Here is an 18,686-nt window from a genome sequence, read left to right on the forward strand (position 1 = left end):
TTGATTAAATTAATGCCTACTACCCTATTCTATGACCCCACTAGCGTTTGTTCAGGTTTGACAGAAATTTTAATTTAAAATTCTTTCGAGCAAAGCATGATACTCCAATGAGGCCTTGATCATTGTGAAGTAGCTTATAATGAAGTTTGCGAGGTAGATTATAGGCCCCCTCTCATAGCTCGAGTCTCATCGAGAGGAGACTCAAGCTGATAATAACGAATGATTGTATAGTTACATGTAATTAAAGGTATAAACATAATCTCATTATCTCAGACCAATTACCCTTTTCCTTATGTGTGGATCCATGTACTTGTACCGAATCGTGAATCTATGATCCATGTGGATCACTTATTATTGGATCGTCAATATTCAAATAATAAAATCTTTGGTCGTGGCTAATTCAAAGAGAACTCAGAGCCAGTTAAAAAATAAAAATATGGTCGTCAAAGTCAAAGTCAACAATGTCAAACGTTTGTACTGAGAAGTCAATGTCATTTTTCAAATTCAATAAATTTTTTTATTTTCGTGCTCACGGTACGGACATGTGCCTGTTTTATTAGTTAAGTTATTAGTTTGCTTTAATTATCGTATTTATAAACACTGAAAATCGTGTTATAACAATTTGAGTAAACTTTCATAATATAATAAATACATTTTATAAAATGTGCTGTACAATTTCCGAAAATACCGAAAGTTTTAATATTTTTTTGTGATTTTGTATCATACCATTCAGCTTTCGGATGGCCATGTGCCTAAATTCTAAAAGAAAAAGTCATTAATTTGTTGCGTATTGTGTTAATTTTAACCCGACGATGGGTTCCTTACCAATGGAAAGTAAAGACTTACTGACGAAAACAAACGAAAATGCTCCAAGGGAATTAAATGGACAAGCACATAATGGAGAAGAATTAAAATCTACGTGTAGAGAACCTCCTGATGGAGGCTTTAGAGCTTACATGATAATATTAGCTTCGTTTTTAACAAACGGCCTAGTTTTCGGCATTATCAATTCTTACAGTGTGATTTATAATGTTCTGCAAAAGAAGTTGATTGACGAAAAAGTATCAAATGCTGAAAGCAGAGCTGGTAAGTTTTTAAAATTTTTATCACTAGTTGTGAACAGCTATAAAAGCAGAAATGACTGTCTCTTCTAAATCTATGAAAGAGATTTGATTATAAAATTTTTATCCATTGTAGGTCATGTTCTTATTCTTGGAAAGAAATAATCTATTGGCATGTTATAGTTTGTGTACCTTTATAAGGTATTTGTCATTTTACAAATGTGTATTTTTAAGATATATTGATTTGCGCTTCAGTTATAGATATGCCTTACATGCTTAATGCTAAGATGTAATAAGTTATTGTATGTTTGATTAACAAACGAGTTACATCCATTGTAAGTTGTAACAGAGAAAACTGACTACTGAGCATATCCTGAGACTTGTGACATAGGTGTACAATGTTCATAGGTTCACTTAATGATGCTCAACAAACACAGTTTTTTTTTTCTGATAGTGTAAGTGCCGTAGGCTCCTTATGAGACCACAGTGGGCTCACCGAGCATTGTCTAATGGGGCCCGAAGGCAGAAGCAGAGTAGATAGGTGGAACAACTCTCTAAGGGGGTCTCCTTTGAGATTCGGACTGCAAAAGTGATTCGAATCTACTCCACTGAGCACTCACATGCACAGTTTTGTGTTTATTTACATTATATATTTATGTATATTATAGTTTTTACACTTCCTGAACACACAACTCTACGTTTTAGACAATACTAGCGGACACCCGTGACTTCGTCCGCGTGAAACTCGATGTAAACTTTCAACTACCTCTACCCTAACCCTACCCTACCCTAACCTACCCCAACCCTACCCCTACAAAAAAAAAGTATCCTATGTCCTTCTCCTGGCTCTAAACTACCTCCCTGCCAATTTTCAGCTAAATCGGTTCAGCCGTTCTTGAGTTATAAGTGGAGTAACTAACACGACTTTTATACATATATATAGATTAAGGTATTATTTATTTAAAAAACTTTCATTATTATAATGTTGACTAAGTAAAAGATATGAAGATATATCTAATAATACCTACTTATAAAATCTTTGGACAGATTAACAAAAATAGTTGTTAGGTTTCCTATTGAAGTAATTTCAATGGATATCAAGATGGGACTTTGATGGCCCCGTAAATGGCTCTAGTATAGACTGGCCGCCTAGCCTATATTGTAACATTCTCTATGTTTGCCTTACTCTGTGGAATGATGATTTTTCTGGACTTTTCTATCTCAGGAACTGGCCACGTGGTGGGCCGGCGACTAGACTCAATAATGACCAATTTAATGCAAAGTGGAAGTATTCTCCATTATCCGCGTATGTACAGTATGTTGACGCTATGCTAATAAATGTCTAACTGATTAATATAGGTACATTTTCATAAAAGTGTAGTCAATAGTCAATATTCATTTATTTCAATTGGGCTTAGTTTACAAGCACTTTCAAATGTCAGGTATTAATATTATAAAATAATGGTGATAATAATTAGTCAAAAACTTAAAATTAAATTTACGAGGGTTAAACACACCTATGTAAATTCTGAAGTTCCATTCATGATGATTCATTATCAGCCTATTTTAAACACCTACTGCGGGTTCAAGCCTCCTTCTTTATGGGAGAGGTGCTATGATGAGAGAGAGATTCGATCCACTGCACTAATCCAAGTTTGCGGGCTTAGGGTTATATGTCACATAATGTGTATTCTGTGGTTATGTTTGACTTTGTAACAATCACTATTAGAATATGTTAATGGATGGGACCCATGGCTCATGCTCTGTTAAACGGGTGAGTTGGGTGTGTAATACCCCAAACTTCCTGACTTTGTTGAGAGTTTGTTGGTAGAAATATATTTCATAGCCTGGACCTATCCGAAGCCATATTATAGGCCAACTACTGAACTAAGAAGGCAGTCTACAATTAAAATTAAACTCCTTTATTTCAAGTAGATAGGTCTTTATAAATAGTTTACAACAATGTTAGTTTAATAAAACATATTGGATCTATGAATGTTCCTAAAAATGTGTCAATATTGTTCATTTCTGAATGATGCAATCTGAGCGTATTGTTTACAAGTATGTAGGTAATAGGCGTAGATCGTAGGTATTAAAATGATGCAAGATACTTTCACATTACATGTACTCATATGTATGTAGGATTGTAGGTATCGTACGTAGGTTTACTGTTTCAAATTTCGTGGAATTATAAATGAAGTTAGAAGCCCTAATTGAATAAGTAAGCGAAAATTAGTTTGTGCAATTCTAGCTTTAAACTAAGTACTACAGATACATATCAAAAGGATTATTTTATGCAAGATATATACCTAGGTATGTTAATTGTAATAGCAAGTAAATTATGTACCTATTATAGTCCATTTAATCACTTACTACTACTATCTATCTAGCAAATTTATTGTGAGATAAATATCATATTAATTTGCCTATCTACCACTTAATTTTTTAATTATGTAGGTACTTACTTATGAGAGTGATTAAATCTTCAAAGATATCAATCAGAATTCAGATAGCCTTGAACGTGAACCTACCTATTTAAATACACCAAACGTTTTTGGTCCACTTTGAAGCTATATGTAGGTACGAACTATGTACTCTACATTCTACAATTAAGCCAATAGAAACTGAATGTAGGTATGTGTTTTAAATAAAAATCAAATACTGATATTGGGGCGATAAAAGTGTATCAGTAGAATACACAAAGCAATTTTTATTGAATTTTTTTCGGTCTCTCTGACTGCTTTCCGCAAATAAATCTCTAAAGGATTCGGATTGTTATGATGATTTACGTAGAGATTAAACAAAGTTTGGAACAACAGTTTCATAAAGATCGTTTGTAAAAATAGGAGTTGTGACCGTTCTCTGGTAATACTAGCACAATCTTCTAATAGATTATGGGCTTTTTTTCCATAGCGCTCGGCAGCAATCATACCTGATGATAAGCACATCGATCGTAGATCGTCAGGTGGGCCTAAAAGCGTCGCGGAATTGTCATTGGTTTCGCACATTGAGTACGTCATCACTAGTAACACATTTCTCTTTATTCATGTTGTGGATTGTGTTTTTACACTTCCAAAATGAACACGAAGGCATAGTTAAGGTATTAAAATAAAAAAAAAACAGTAAATATTTTTTTAAGTCCACATCAACTCACAGCATGCGCTTGTTACGTCCGTACTAAGATAAGACATGCGTGCACGTCTTTGGGTAATGACATAAAATTGTGCGTTCTTTAGTATGGAGGCCCATCTAACGATTTATATCGATGGGTAAACGAGGATGTAGCCTAAAGATAGGCCGTACAAAAAATAAAAATAAAAACATCGACAACACATAGGTAAAAAAGGTTCGTTTAGTTTCACGATATCAGGACGTGGAATAGTTATGCAAGTATACATAACAGGCTTATTCGTTGTGGCACTTGTAAATCAAGTGTTTGCTTAGCTATCACAGAATAAAGAATGATCCAGAATGAGTCTTTACAAGCAGCTTGGTAAAGCCGATGATAACCCATAAAAAAACGTCACGCGTCTCTTTAACATCCGCACAATTTTTTTTCGTAATTTGTATTTTAAAATTTATTAACACTAACAACAGTTACATAATTTTAATACAATATAATCAATAAAAATGTACTTCTTATTTCTATTTAGTTTTTATACATAAGACGCCAGTTTCCTTGAATAGTATTGAAAGTTACTGATGCTACGCTTCGTGTCGTACTGACTCGAGAATGTATCCGTTTTTGAATTTTGTATTTGGAACGGCTACGACACCGTCGTGTTCCGTGCTCTATCTGCGTTTTATTATTTAATCTGTGGCTAATACATAATTGCTATGCTCGCTCGTTGAACTGGCGCCAGTGATCAAGGCGCACGTGGCGTTTTTGCTGTCTGTACCCGAGTGGCGTCAAAATACCGCGACAAGCTGATAGCGCGCTGATTGTATTTGATTATTTAGACGCTAAAACACTAGAGTCTAGACTGACCAAGGCGGTTTGCGAGATAAATTACGCGTGATTGCTCCGGCGCGTATTGTAGAATCATGAACTAGTAAATTATATTATTACTAGCGGACTTCGTACGCGAGAAAATTGATGTTAAATTTCAACACTTTCTATTTCTTTTCTTCGCGTGTTTTATTTAATAACTATAGTAATCATTTTACAAAAATATACTTAACTCAAAATATGAACATTAAAAAAACTTCAGGCCCTTTCTAAGAGCGATCAGTGCAGTTACTGTGGTCCAATAATAGAGACTAACAGTAACTATGGCCCAAAGCTTTTGCGAGAAAATTATGCTTGTAGTACGTTTTCAACCAAAATGTACATATTATGTTGGAGTATGTAAGCAGATGGTCTGGTCTACAACTGGTTTATTTTAATTATTAACATTTTTTATCCAAGATTTTTTAGAGATGATCATTTAAATTTAAATTATGTTAATAATTGTTGGTTGCAGTTTTTACTTTGGTTTTTAATTTTAACAAAAAAAATCATTGTTAAAATGATTTTGAGCCTTATTATACCTACTTGAATTTTTATTGTAGATTTAACAAATTCATTGTGCAGATTAGATGTTATCTCGCTTATTCTTAGTATTTCGAAAGCTAATTAATAGCTCCTTGTTTAATATAAGTACATAGTAGAAATGTCTAATAATTTATATAACGGTTTCATTATGATGTTAATAAGTCGAATTTCAGCAAAGCAAAAGATAATAATTTATGGATAACGTAAGTCAAAAACATCCTAAAACCTGACTAGCGTAAGTAAGTATATAAAGAACTCTCGGAATGTAGACCATGTTATGTATTATTATTTAAATTTACTGTAGAACATTTTTAAAATCGAGGGTCAAGGCTACGTTATTCATTAATTCTTTCACCTTGTGTTGGTACTACTGCCACTGGCATTTATGCTGCCGCTAATTAGCTTCGCTGTCTTTCTGTGTGAATAAGCATGGTTGCCGGTGTGCTAACATAGCAAATGAGGTATAACAGGTGTTATATAAGTCTTATACGCCTGGGTACGACTCAGCCCATGTAGACAAGTGGCACGATCTAGTAAAATGAATGGGTGAATGAAACATATCTTGAACACGTGACCTGTCGATAGCAAATGTAATTCCCACACATTTCTAGCTTTCGAAGCGTTTGCGATCGTAGAAAGAGAATCGACGCCACATGGCGACAGGGGCAGGTTCTACTGGGTAGGACTTCGTATGACGTATTCCTTGCATGCCTTGCGAAATGTTGCACGGTCTATAAAGACGATAGTTTTCCACTTACCATTCAGGTGCCGCATATGCTAGATCCGTAATTTTTGCTATATTTTGCGACATCGTCATTATTGTTATAAAAAAAAATATTTAATTACAATATGACAATGACCTTTTGAGTTCAATACCTCATCATAAACAACTTATTTTTAATGGGCCACTGTAGTTTGCCTAAGATGCGCGCCACGACATACGTCAAGATGAGATAAAGACAAATAGCGCCCAATCGAAAATATCCCTCTCTTTTTCGCTGCTATGGGAGTTGGGACGAAAGGGAGAGCAATAAATTTTCGATCCCGGAGCTATTGGTCGAGATCTATCTTTACCTTTTCTCGAGATACCTATGTCGTGGTGCGCGCCTTAGGCCTTTCTTTTCACCGAAACCAGAGATGTTGACTTTACATTGTTTGATTGTAGAGTCAACATATTTTGAGGAATTGAGGATGCTCCAATTTCAGAATGATCAGAGAGTGTTAAGGGAATTTTGTCAAACTAGGATGGATAGGCCACGGATTTTTTTTGCGGCGTATAGCAAAATGAATAATTGGTTCATTATCGATCCAATGACTTATGTCATTATATATAAGAATTAATCTACGAATATAATAAACAACCACCAAGGAAATAGGGTAAAATCTGATGATGCCAAACAACTTTGATAAACTGCGATTTAATAACACAAAGACGAATTTAAACTCGGTGAAGTGGTCTGATTAGATTACAGAGATATTGTGCTCCACTTAGCAACGTATCTGTCCCATTTTTTTTTAAATAAAACTCTTTACCATACAAATCAAAAATCACTAAGAATTAAGTAAATTAATAAGATTTTAAATGTGAAATATTGTAATAGCTAATTTGTTCGCAGCAAAAATGAAAATAAATAGATTTAATTGCCTAAAAATTAATTAAGTGGAACATTTTTCTAGTTTTCGATGCGTTTGCGATCGTAGAAAGAGAATCGACGTGCCACTTGGCTACAGGGGCTGAGATGGAAAAGTTTAGGAGTGAAAGGTTAGAGAGTTTGGTATGGGCATGTGATGCGGAGCGATGAAGGTCATATTATCAAAAGAATGATGAAATTACGAGTGGAAGGATACTAGAGGAGAGGAAGGCCAAAGAAGAAATGATTGCAGTGCGTGAAAGATGATAATGTGTGTAAAATGTGTAGGTGATAAAAGCGAATGGAAGAGATTGGAGTACCAATTCTACTTACTCCACTTAGTAGGATTAAAGGAAAAGCAGCTTATGATGCTTATAAGAAAAATAAAATTAATAAATGATCAGTTCCAGAATATAGCGAGATCAAGCAAACAAACAATCAAACTTATCATATTTATTACGTAAGTATGTATAGGTAGGTAAAATCAATGATATTTTATACTAGAGATGGGGCACTAGCGCATTTAAACTGAGGCGGACAAATATGGGAATTTGACTCAATTTTATTTAGTCGCTTATTAAACGAACGTTATTTAAACAAATAATACCTACATGATTATGACCTACCTGAGAATTATCTACAATATCGAGTTGTGTGTTCAAGAAGTGTAAAACATATATATATATATTCATAAATATAATAATGAATTTAATCTATGGTATAAAGTTATTATCATTGTGTAATATTACATTTTTTATTTGCACAAGGAAGTTTAACATAAACTAAGTGGTATTTGACGTATACTAGTTGCCATATACAAAAATGAGATTCTATGTAACAAATGTCATCCGGTAACTACTAGTGGATATCAACTGTAGCTAGATGATATTTTGTCTATTGATTTGATGTTTATTTTAATAGGTTGGTAATAAAGACCAAAATAGTGAATTGCCCAGCTGGCCCTATAGTGATAGAACAAAGTACTAAAATGTAATATATTATTATTTATTTAACACAGAGATGTTCAGAGAAAAACTGGTCGTATCGCAGAATACATATACCACCTGCGTAAGAGATCATATTTAAGTTTCAGGCAAAGTGGTTAAAAGTGTTATCAGATTTGTAACCACTTTAACTTTTAGCAGTGGAAATTGCAACTTCCTGCTACATTCCAAGAAGCAAAAATTTTATTATAGTAAGCGGCCGGCTTCAGTCTTATTACACTACTAGATAAGTAATTGGATGAATTCTAAAAAGGAAACAATTACAGTTAAGCTTTTAATACACACTCCAAGAAACGAAATCATTGTTTAATTCCCAGAATAGTAGATTTTATCATGGACAACGAAGTTGACCTATTGCTTGAATAAAAAATATACAATTTAGGCACTTATTAAAAATCGTATACATATATAAAAAATATGCCTTTTACAATTTAAAGTCCTAAAATCTGCATTAGTGACAAACATTCTTGTAACTTTTTTTCAGAACTTAGTGGTTACAGACTTTCAGTTTTAACAGTGCAGTTTTAACTGTACAGTTTTATCTTATAGAAATTTCAATCAAAATCATTAGAAAAACTGTACAGTTAAAAATTGACGAACACTACATGCGATTGATTTAAGTGAAAAGTTAGACTTTTCAGTTACAACTGTGCAGTTAAGACTCCACGTCTCCACTCCACGGGTTAATTAGGATGATTCCGTCATACATAAATATTTTTTGCAAAACTTTCAGCGTTTACACAGCGCACGCAACGGAAGCTCTCGAAAGTATTTTTTCTTCCATTTTTGCTAAACTGACGCTCCCCTCATAAGTCGTAGCGTGATGTTGTAAAGCCTTTTCCTCAATACAATACGAGAATAATTTTCGAACCAGTAGTTCCTAAGATTAGCGTGTTAAACCGAATAAACAAACAAACTCTTTAGCTTTATAACATTACTCGTAAGTTACCAAAGTATTGAGCAAATATTAATAGTGTAGGGGGCGCGATATAATTATTGTCCTCTAGTGTCCTTCTGATTTATTTGTGGCGCCGTGTTTGATAACACCCATTAGCGTTTAATCAATATACTTGTACCCGTTACTAGTGCATATTATGATACGTACAAGTATGTATTTCTATGTTTATTTCTATGTGTATGTCGGTGTACAAGACTTTTTAGAAGATTCCAAATTATAGGCTAATAAAAGTATCAGAAATCTGTTTTGAAAAACTCACGATGTTAAAACGCCTTAAAAAAATTACAAAATGATTTGAAAAGTCCAATTGCAACTCGGAATCGCGCATGAAGAGTTCCGTACCATTATCTATGAAAACGCCAAAAAAAATTTTGTTGTACAGAAGCTCCCTCGTTTATTTATTTTATTCAGTTTTTTAGTATTTTTTTGTTATGCCGACAACATAAATACATCATCTGTGAAATTTCAACTATATAACAATCATGTTTCATGAGATATATGTGGCAATAATATACTTATTCAACTACCTATGAACTTGATAAAAACCCAAAAATGTCCGTCGGGGCAAAAGACGGGGTAAAAGACCATCAGTATTTTAAATTATCAGCCTGAATGACCTGGATGCAGACAGTAGTAAAAATTCTGATGACGATTTATTGAATACGTGTTGTCTTCTGTTTCAGCTCTGGTGGGTGCATTGACAATGGGAACGACTTTCTTACTTTCACCGGTGTCTGGTGTACTAACCAGCTTCATGGGACTGCGATGTACTGCGGTGCTGGGGGGATCCATAGCCGTAGTTGGCTTGATTTTATCCTCTTTCATAGTTGACGATGTAGACGGCCTTTGTTTTACTTATGGCATCTTGTATGGTGTGGGTGCTTCTCTCGCCTACACTCCCTCTTTGGCCATCCTTGGGCACTATTTTAAAAAGTACTTAGGTTTAGTTAATGGCATCGTTACGATCGGGAGCTCAATTTTTACGGTCGCGATGCCACCGTTAATGGAATACATGATAAAATATTATGGGTTACCTGGATTGTTTAGAGCACTCGCACTTTTGACAGCCGGCGTCCCTCTGTGCGGTTTACTATTCAAGCCTATATCTGTCATAGTTACAGAGAAACCGATTAGGGAACAGGGCTGTAAGGGGGTATTGAAAACCATAGTTGATGTTAGAATTTGGAGAAACAGAAGCTACAAGTTGTGGGCGTTATCCATGCCTATAGCTTTATTTGGTTACTTCGTTCCTTACGTTCATATAAAAAAGTTCATCAACATTAATTTCTCGAATGTCCAAGAGAATTTGCCGCTGCAGTGCATAGCAATTACTTCCGGTGTGGGGAGATTATTTTTCGGTTATCTCGCTGACAAGAAAGGTGTCAATAGAATTATGTTACAACAGATATCGTTTTACATAATTGGGACTCTGACTATAATATTGCCATTTTGTCGATCTTTTCCTCTCTTAGTTTGCATATCTTTAGGAATGGGCATTTTCGATGGTGCATTTATAGCGTTAATCGGTCCGATTGCTATTCAGTTTTGCGGCAGTGCTTTTGCTGCTCAAAGTATAGGATGTATGTTAGGACTAGCTGCTTTTCCTCTATCACTGGGTCCTCCTATAGCAGCTCTAATTTACAAAGAAACAGGAGCTTACATATTGCCTTTCACATTGGCTGGAATCTCTCCCATCGTAGGCGCAACGTTGATGTTTGCTACGAGATTTCAAAGATCAAGAAGAGAAAGTGCTTTATAATAAAAGTAGTAAGTATTTATGATTTATTTTCTTTTACACATTTTTACCTGTTGGATTATGTATTACATATTCATTCATTGCAGCATTTAGCGTTTGACTTGATAAAGCTAACTTGTTACCATTTATCTTATTTCGAACATTATGTATAGGCATATACTCTCGATAACTTTAAAGTTAATAACTGTGGTATATTTAAAAAGTAATTGACTCTTGAATTTTATTTTTGTTTTGATACTTTTTTTATTATTTTGTAAGTTTATTGAATGAATGCTCGAGATAAGTACATTGTAAATTGAAAACAAAGTTGTTTGTATAGTAGTAACTAAAAAAAAGTAGCCTCTTCCAGATAACACGAGATAATATTCTTATCGGCCAAACCGTACGTGCTTGCGTATTTTCTGATAATGTGCAATACGAAAACAATATTGATTTATGTGTTATATTATGACCTAATTACTGCCATAAATCGATGTTTTTATGGTTTTTGCGAATAAATCAGTTCTTGACTAACTTTGCTATACATTTGTTTATATAAAATCAAATTTAAAAGCCTCTGAACCATAAAATATTCAAACTTTACTCAAACCTAACGGTTTTTTTCTGAATTTATCTATTCTGAATATTATTTTGAAACCAGTTATCAATAATTGTTCTTTTCAGTTTTTATCAATTCAACAGTCAACAACAACAACAACATCAATTGACTTTTATATTTTTTCTTATTTCAGGTATCTGGTATACTTACTGTAAACCGAGATTATTCTTAAATCTAACGACATAGGCGGACATATAGACGATAAGTATGTATTCCTAAGGATGCCCTTTAAGAGTACATGTTACACACACATCTATAAGGACATTACCACCCAATTCTTCGTGTTTATAATAAGGAAGATAGAGATATGGTGAATCTCCCCTGACTTCGTCCTTACGAGTATGTAGAATTTTTAAGAAAAAGACACTATTAGTTATTTAAGACTAGATGACAATTATATGTGCCTTCATAGTTTACATTAAATAATGAGGGTTGATACTGCTGAATTTTGAGGTAATATTTTGTTACTTTCGAGTTTTAGCATGACATTGATTAATTTTTATACTTCCCAGTTGCAACTTTAGTTTTTTTATTATTTTATGCAATGTTTGCGGAATCGGCCCTTATTACGAACATAATTATATAAATTATTATTTACATTGTTAAACTATCAGTGGTTTTATGTAATAGTTATAACAAGTATGGTAGATACTTGATATTTTTTATTACTGTGTGTAGTAAGTATTAAATTATATTTGAAATATCTGTCCATCGTACTATAAGTAACCAAAGAGTTTAATTAGTATTGATAATAATTAACGGACGCCCGTGACTCAGTTTGAGTGGAATTTTGTTTTTACAAATCATGTACTTTCCGCGATATAAAGTAGTCTATGTATGTTAATCGAGTACATAATTTATCTCTATTCAAAATTTCAGCCAAATCGGCTCAGGAGTGTAAATCTTAACGATATTTTTATATCGCGACTGTGTGAGTTTTTAATTAATCTCTGTCTCTGTCTATAGTATCGTGTTAGACAGAAAGAGTTAGAGATGAATTTGGAACTCACATAGTCTAGTTACAAAAACGTAGATGCAGAATAGTAATATAGTAGTTGCGGTGTGAAGGGTAAATTAAAAACATACTCATACACACTTACAGACAAACTTTCCTGTTTAATATTAGTGTGATGTTTACTTATAAAATACCCAAGTACACGAAACATGTTAGTCTTAATATTAAAATGAAATCGAATGGAATTACCTTTAATTTATTGTCAATGTTAAGCCTTGTCATTATGATTTAATACCAATCAATTATACAAGGATTTTATAGTACGAGATATAAAATTATGCCAGTATTTCTACGTCGTGGCCTGGTTCTTTAAATTGCAAAAAATACAAATTAATTTTATTTTATTCATATGCAAGCATATTTTGTACCAATATATTATATAAAAAAACTTAGTTAAACTATTTAATTGTTGTTGAAAATATTTAGGTGCTCTATGGTACACGTGCTCGCGACCATTATTTTTAAATGTTAGCACAATTTTGATTTTTTAAAAAACGAACGAAGTGAGTGAAATTTCTGTTATGCAACTGCATCGTTATTTACTGCACCATAAACACTCTTGCTACTTCCACTGGGAGTAGCAAGAGTCTTATTGACGCCACTGACTGCCTTATTTTTTTTTAAACTGATAGGCCGGGGCACAATATTGCAATTCCCTATATGGTTATTTTTTATACATTCCAAGTGAACTACCGTATATCGGTGCATCTTTACGGGCGTAGCCAGGCAAATTTGCATATGCAAAATATTACAGAAATACCTATCATGGCCGATGGCGAGTCACTTCGACTTCGGTTCTAATGTAATGTAATAATATGGTATACAAACGCGTTTTTGTGAATGCAAACACGTATGTCTGAAATGACACTGAAACTGGTCACTAAGTAATGCGAGCTACAGAGCTGCAGTCTGTGCAGTTTTAACTGTACAGTCGAACTGTTTATTTAATCCGTGTTTAGTGTCAGTTTTAACTGTACAGTTTTTCCTAAGGTTTTTGATTGAAACTTCAGTTTTCCCTGTACAGTTTTATTTAACTCAATAAAACTGTACAGGGAAAACTAAAGGTCTGTAGCCCAGGTAACAATTGTTTGTTGCTTGCTACTATAGTGAAAGCAAAACTCTCCCTTATACTACCAGTTAACCCTGGCTACGTCTGTGTTCCTTAGGCCACCACGAGATATCTAGTAAAGAGAGAAAACATATTGTAGACCAATCGCAATCTTTTTCGTACAATCGCAACTAAAGAAAGAGAAAGAACTATATTATTTTCGACTCTGCCGCTATTGGTTGACATTTTTTTTTGCATGAGATATGCCTATTGATGCAAGATTTTGGTTGCTATTAAAATATTTATATAGTAGCACCATTCTTGCCTTGCTATACCGATATCGTGTAGTTCGCGTCTAGCTCAAATATGCAATCACGTATTTAAATACGCATTTTATTTATTTATTTACATAAATTATATTATGTATTCTGTTACTTATGTTATAAATATATTTTGCATTTAAGTTCAACCTGTATACAAATCTCTGTTATTGTAATAAGTTGTTACCTTTTAAAGTTCCTAATATTAATTATTAATTTAATTTTTTAATGAAGTGCTTTTACTTTTTTAATATACTATAATAATATGCTATTAGATATAAAGTTTTAGAAAAATCGTTACATTAAAAATATACTACGTTGTTAATTAAGTACATAACACCTATTGTAAAGTTAATAATTCCGAATAGAAATTGTTACATAGAACTGCAATGACGTATGCCATTGTAAATATTGATTTTGTCGACACAAGATTATATTTGTCTTTATTGTTTGTATTTCAACAATTAAGGTTTCTTTTGAGGCTGTAAAGTATCAAGACTGTTCATTGTTTACTCATGTCAATTTTTATAGACACTTTAAGGTCATGGCTCATTAGAGCCACAGCACTCTACCAGAACCGCTTCGCCTCGTGCTCGTTTTTATACTTCTTACATACGCTCTCTACCATATATACATATTATTTAGTACCACTACATCAATACGTCATCTGTTCACCTCGTTCGTAAGCTGTCACGAGGCAAGGCGGTACAATTCGGGTGCAATGGTAGCTCTAATGAACGTACATATACTATAAAGTACATATTTCTACATACAAACATAATAAATTTTAACTGTACGAGTGTGTGATATTTTTGAGCGAGAACCTATATTGTCAATTCGTTAATGGAACTTACATATTGAAACACGCTGTTATTTTTTTATTTGCACTAATGGCTTGTCGTGTAAGGTGCAATTTTGCGTGACTTAGTTCTAATAACGATTGACCATCATGATGATTTACTATGTTAAACTTATTACTTAGTTTAAGCCACAAAAATGTACTACAAACTTAAGATGATCGCTAGGTATTTTGTTTGTTCTCTCCTATTTAAGTTGACAAGGCGCAATAGGTTTTATACAAATTAGGTATATATTTGTTTTTTTTTTGCATTTTCTTAATTTGTTCTCTGTTAGAAGAACGTTTATAGTCATTTGATTTGACGCTCCTGGTAATCTCATGTAAGTAAAAAGTTTAAGCTATATATTTTATATGAGTAAACCTACGAGTATTTAAAATTGCCTCTGAAAAAGACTTCAAATAAGTCTGTGTATTTTCGAACCTAGAGGCAAATTTTAAAGGTAGTTTTTTTTTTGTTTCTGTATGTAGGTATATTTTTTGATGCCTCAATCAAGATCATATTGTTAGAAACTGAGGCGAACAAATGTGGCTAATTGTTTTACTTTCATTAAGTCTCATGGTAAACTATGAAAGTTATTTAAACAAATTAAACCTAACTACAATGTCAAGTTATATTGTAAATAAACACAAAATTGTGCATGTGTACTGTGTGGCTAAATTCGGATCACTTTTTGCGGTGATTTTGTAGGCACGTAACATGTCTAATAGTATCAAATCGTTGTTTAGACTGGTATACCGTTAATGTTAATGTTGGTGGTGTTTCGTTGATTTTTGCAGAGAATAGCATTGTTATTCTTTGTCCTGTCAACCTACATTTGAGCAGCCTGTTGGGTCTAAGCTCCAAATCTCTTCTATAATGATTAAGGATGCCTCCGTTCTATTATAGAAGATATTTGGCACTTTAGTGAGCCGTTAAAAATAAGCTGATGATCAGTGGTGTAGCGTGCCTTGCAGGGGCCCTATATGAAAATTAGTTAGGTAAAGATTATAAAAGATTTCTCACAAAAGAAATTTTTGCTTCGTTAACATAAATATGACAGTGATTAGGTTGTTTCCATTCTTTAGGTGCTCGCTTAGCGGGAAGAAATTTTGATTTTTTTAAACTTAGTCATTTCTGAAGTGAAACTCTAGGTAGTTTTTTTATGATTTCTATCCGGGAAGCACTAGATTAAGTGACATTGTGGATTACATTTTACCAATTTTGTGCTTTCACTCGTAAGGCGGTAAAGCTATGATGATGATGATGATGTATGATGTATTATTTTCTAAGTGTAACGTGATACAAGAATAACTATTTTAATATGATATATCCAATGAGTATCATATCACATTCAGTTAATGTAATTGGATACGGGCCATGCCCATATCTGTTCCTGTGTGTCACTTGTTTATGCAGAAAGTAGGTACAAATTACGAATTGATAGCCTACTATTCAGTTTGTTTTGTATGCACTGCAACTGCAATTGTTCAATTATTATTAGTCTAATATCTAAATTAGAAACGACCTTCACCCATCTGTTTAGTGGATGAAAAGTATTTTATATCAAATTAAATATTGCCAATGGGTTGCCTAATAAATTTCAGTCCAGGTTATGAAGATGATGTCCGAAATCCAGGACAATTTTTTTGCAGACTACCCTATAACACCGTGTTAATGAATTTTTAACTTCAATTTATTATCTTATTAGTGCCAGTTACTACAATCGGTTTACCTGTTATATCTGCCTACCCAAGAGTTGTGACGAGAAATATCCTAACGTTTGCATATTCTATAGGATATAGGCTTCATACGTTCGCTAGCTTGATTGGAACTTACAGAATTTGTAAAAAAAAAAATTTAATGAATCATATTCTGGACTGAAAATTTTGAGGCAACCCTTTGGCAATATACTCGTATTTATTGTTATTGGTTTATGTGATTTGTTTATGTGTGGGTACGACACAAACAAATCATCACCCTCCAGGTGGAGGGGACACCGCATTTGGGCAATATTGTATAAAAATAAATTTAGAAAAAAAATTATATAGGTATATGCGGTGTCTAACATAGTATAGGTGGTCTGTGGTCGTACCATTATACTACATTATTTTTTTTAATTGTACCTACAAATAGAATATAGCATAATGGTACGACCGTACATCGTCATTTATTTTCAAAGTAAGCTTAGCTTATGTCTAAGGTACCAAGACGATTGATGAATATACAAATGTAATATCATTGGGAAACACCCGTGCTCAAATGTTTGCCAGGCGGAAATCGAATCCAGGACCACCACCCACTGCACCAATCCGCCATTTCAAGATACCTAGTTGATTTTATCAAAGTTTGAAAAAATATTTTCTTATTGATTATATTTACTTAATCATATAAAAAACATTAACATTTTATATTTATACACATTTTAAATCTATTTACTTAGATAGGTAGCTATATAATAATTAAATTAATGTCAGTAGGGTTAGATTTGTGCTGAGTGTTTGAATTATCGAATTTTATCCCTTTCAAAACGTCCCTTTCATTTAGATTGAAAAGCAATAAATTTAGCAGCTAAAAACGACATTTTAAACACAATGTTATGTATTTCCTCTATAGTGTGATCATGTTATATGTATACATTTTAGGATTTGAATAATTAGGTTATTTTTTATAGTAATGATTGTAGGTATGGTAATTGTTATTTTATTAATATCTAACAATTTATAGTGTTCCTAACAACGGTTTTCTATGAATTGATAACAATTAACAATTTGATAATGTTCTAAGAATGGATTTGGTTGAAAATGATTGATTTGTAATAACGTGTAATTGTAATTGACCTAAAATTTACTGTTTAATGTAAGTCATATCAAAACAAAGAGTAAAGGTCTCTCATATCCAATCACTACGAGTATCAATTTACATTTTAAGCAGCCGGTAGACGATCAAATCATCAATCAGTACGAAATAGTAATAAAAATTAAAAAAAAAAACTTAGGTTTGATTCTTAATCTTTGTTAGTTAGTATGCATATTCGTTGATAATAAATAAATAAATAAAGCAAAATAATCTACATAATTAGACGCTAATTAACTTGTAGAGATTGCACATCTACAAGATAATCTCAAACTATAAATAATATCAGCCCAAAAAAACTTGTAAAAAAAATTCAACCCTGCCGCTGACCGCTGCGGGACATTTGAGTGCCCAAGCAACCGGTGGTCAGGGCTCCAGAGTGAGGAACCTCCTCAGAATACGCGCCGTCTCAAGAATCACTGCCTTTTGTATCCGACTCTTGATCCAACAGTTAAGCGAAAGCTTCTTAAGGTGTTGGTCGAAGCTTTTCGCTATAAGACCATTGACAGAAACAACTATCGGAACAATAATATTTGACTCAACATTCCACATGGCGGTAATCTCATGAGCAAGGTCCAAGTATTTTGATACTTTTTCCTTTTCGGCTTTAACCAGATTGTCATGTGGAACATGTTATTGGCCCATGACTGATGTCCACGATTTGACTGCAACAATAACGTTTTGCGTTGGCTAATTTCATTTGAGTAACGCATTTGATGATTTGAACGTTTATCGGGGTCTTTACATATTTCGTGATCTGGTACAATGACCAAGATAATAAATATTGTGTTGTGTCATTGTTTCTACACTAGTTTGTAGTAGGTACTTACTACTTGTATATTTCAATACTATATATTTTGTAATAAAATTCCTATTGTTGTACCTAAAAGAAATTAATATAATAATACAGATAGTTACTTATTATTTCAAGCGTTGACTTTTTTTTAAATCCTGTTTACGGCGAAGCAAATATAGCGCAACTGTATCATATCTACATCGAATTGTTACTTATATTATTTATCTGACAATAATCAACAATTTTAGAGTTCTTTTTGGTTTTTAATGATAG

General features: G+C 33.2%; 2 protein-coding genes across 2 annotated transcripts in view; both read left to right on the forward strand.

Moving 5' to 3' along the window:
- Positions 1 to 18,686, forward strand: part of LOC112043087 (ATP synthase subunit O, mitochondrial) — a 385,841-nt gene that overhangs the window by 297,041 nt on the left and 70,114 nt on the right. The window lies entirely within an intron of this gene.
- LOC112043097 (monocarboxylate transporter 10) lies at positions 505 to 18,547 on the forward strand. Its single transcript, XM_024078370.2, has 3 exons — positions 505 to 1,086; positions 9,872 to 10,955; positions 11,676 to 18,547. Exons 1-2 carry the CDS (start codon positions 813 to 815, stop codon positions 10,945 to 10,947), a joined length of 1,350 nt encoding a protein of 449 aa, XP_023934138.2. The 5' UTR covers positions 505 to 812; the 3' UTR covers positions 10,948 to 10,955; positions 11,676 to 18,547.

This window comes from Bicyclus anynana, chromosome 13 (genome assembly GCF_947172395.1).
Source record: "Bicyclus anynana chromosome 13, ilBicAnyn1.1, whole genome shotgun sequence".
In the NCBI taxonomy this organism is placed as follows: Eukaryota; Metazoa; Arthropoda; class Insecta; order Lepidoptera; family Nymphalidae; genus Bicyclus; species Bicyclus anynana.

What these genes read in the sequence shown, in the direction of transcription:
- LOC112043097 (XM_024078370.2), top strand. Translation starts at nt 813, where the DNA reads ATGGGTTCCTTACCAATGGAAAGTAAAGACTTACTGACGAAAACAAAC. An exon ending in AAATGCTGAAAGCAGAGCTG is followed by an intron (nt 1,087 to 9,871) that starts GTAAGTTTTTAA and finishes CTTCTGTTTCAG; the next exon opens with CTCTGGTGGGTGCATTGACA.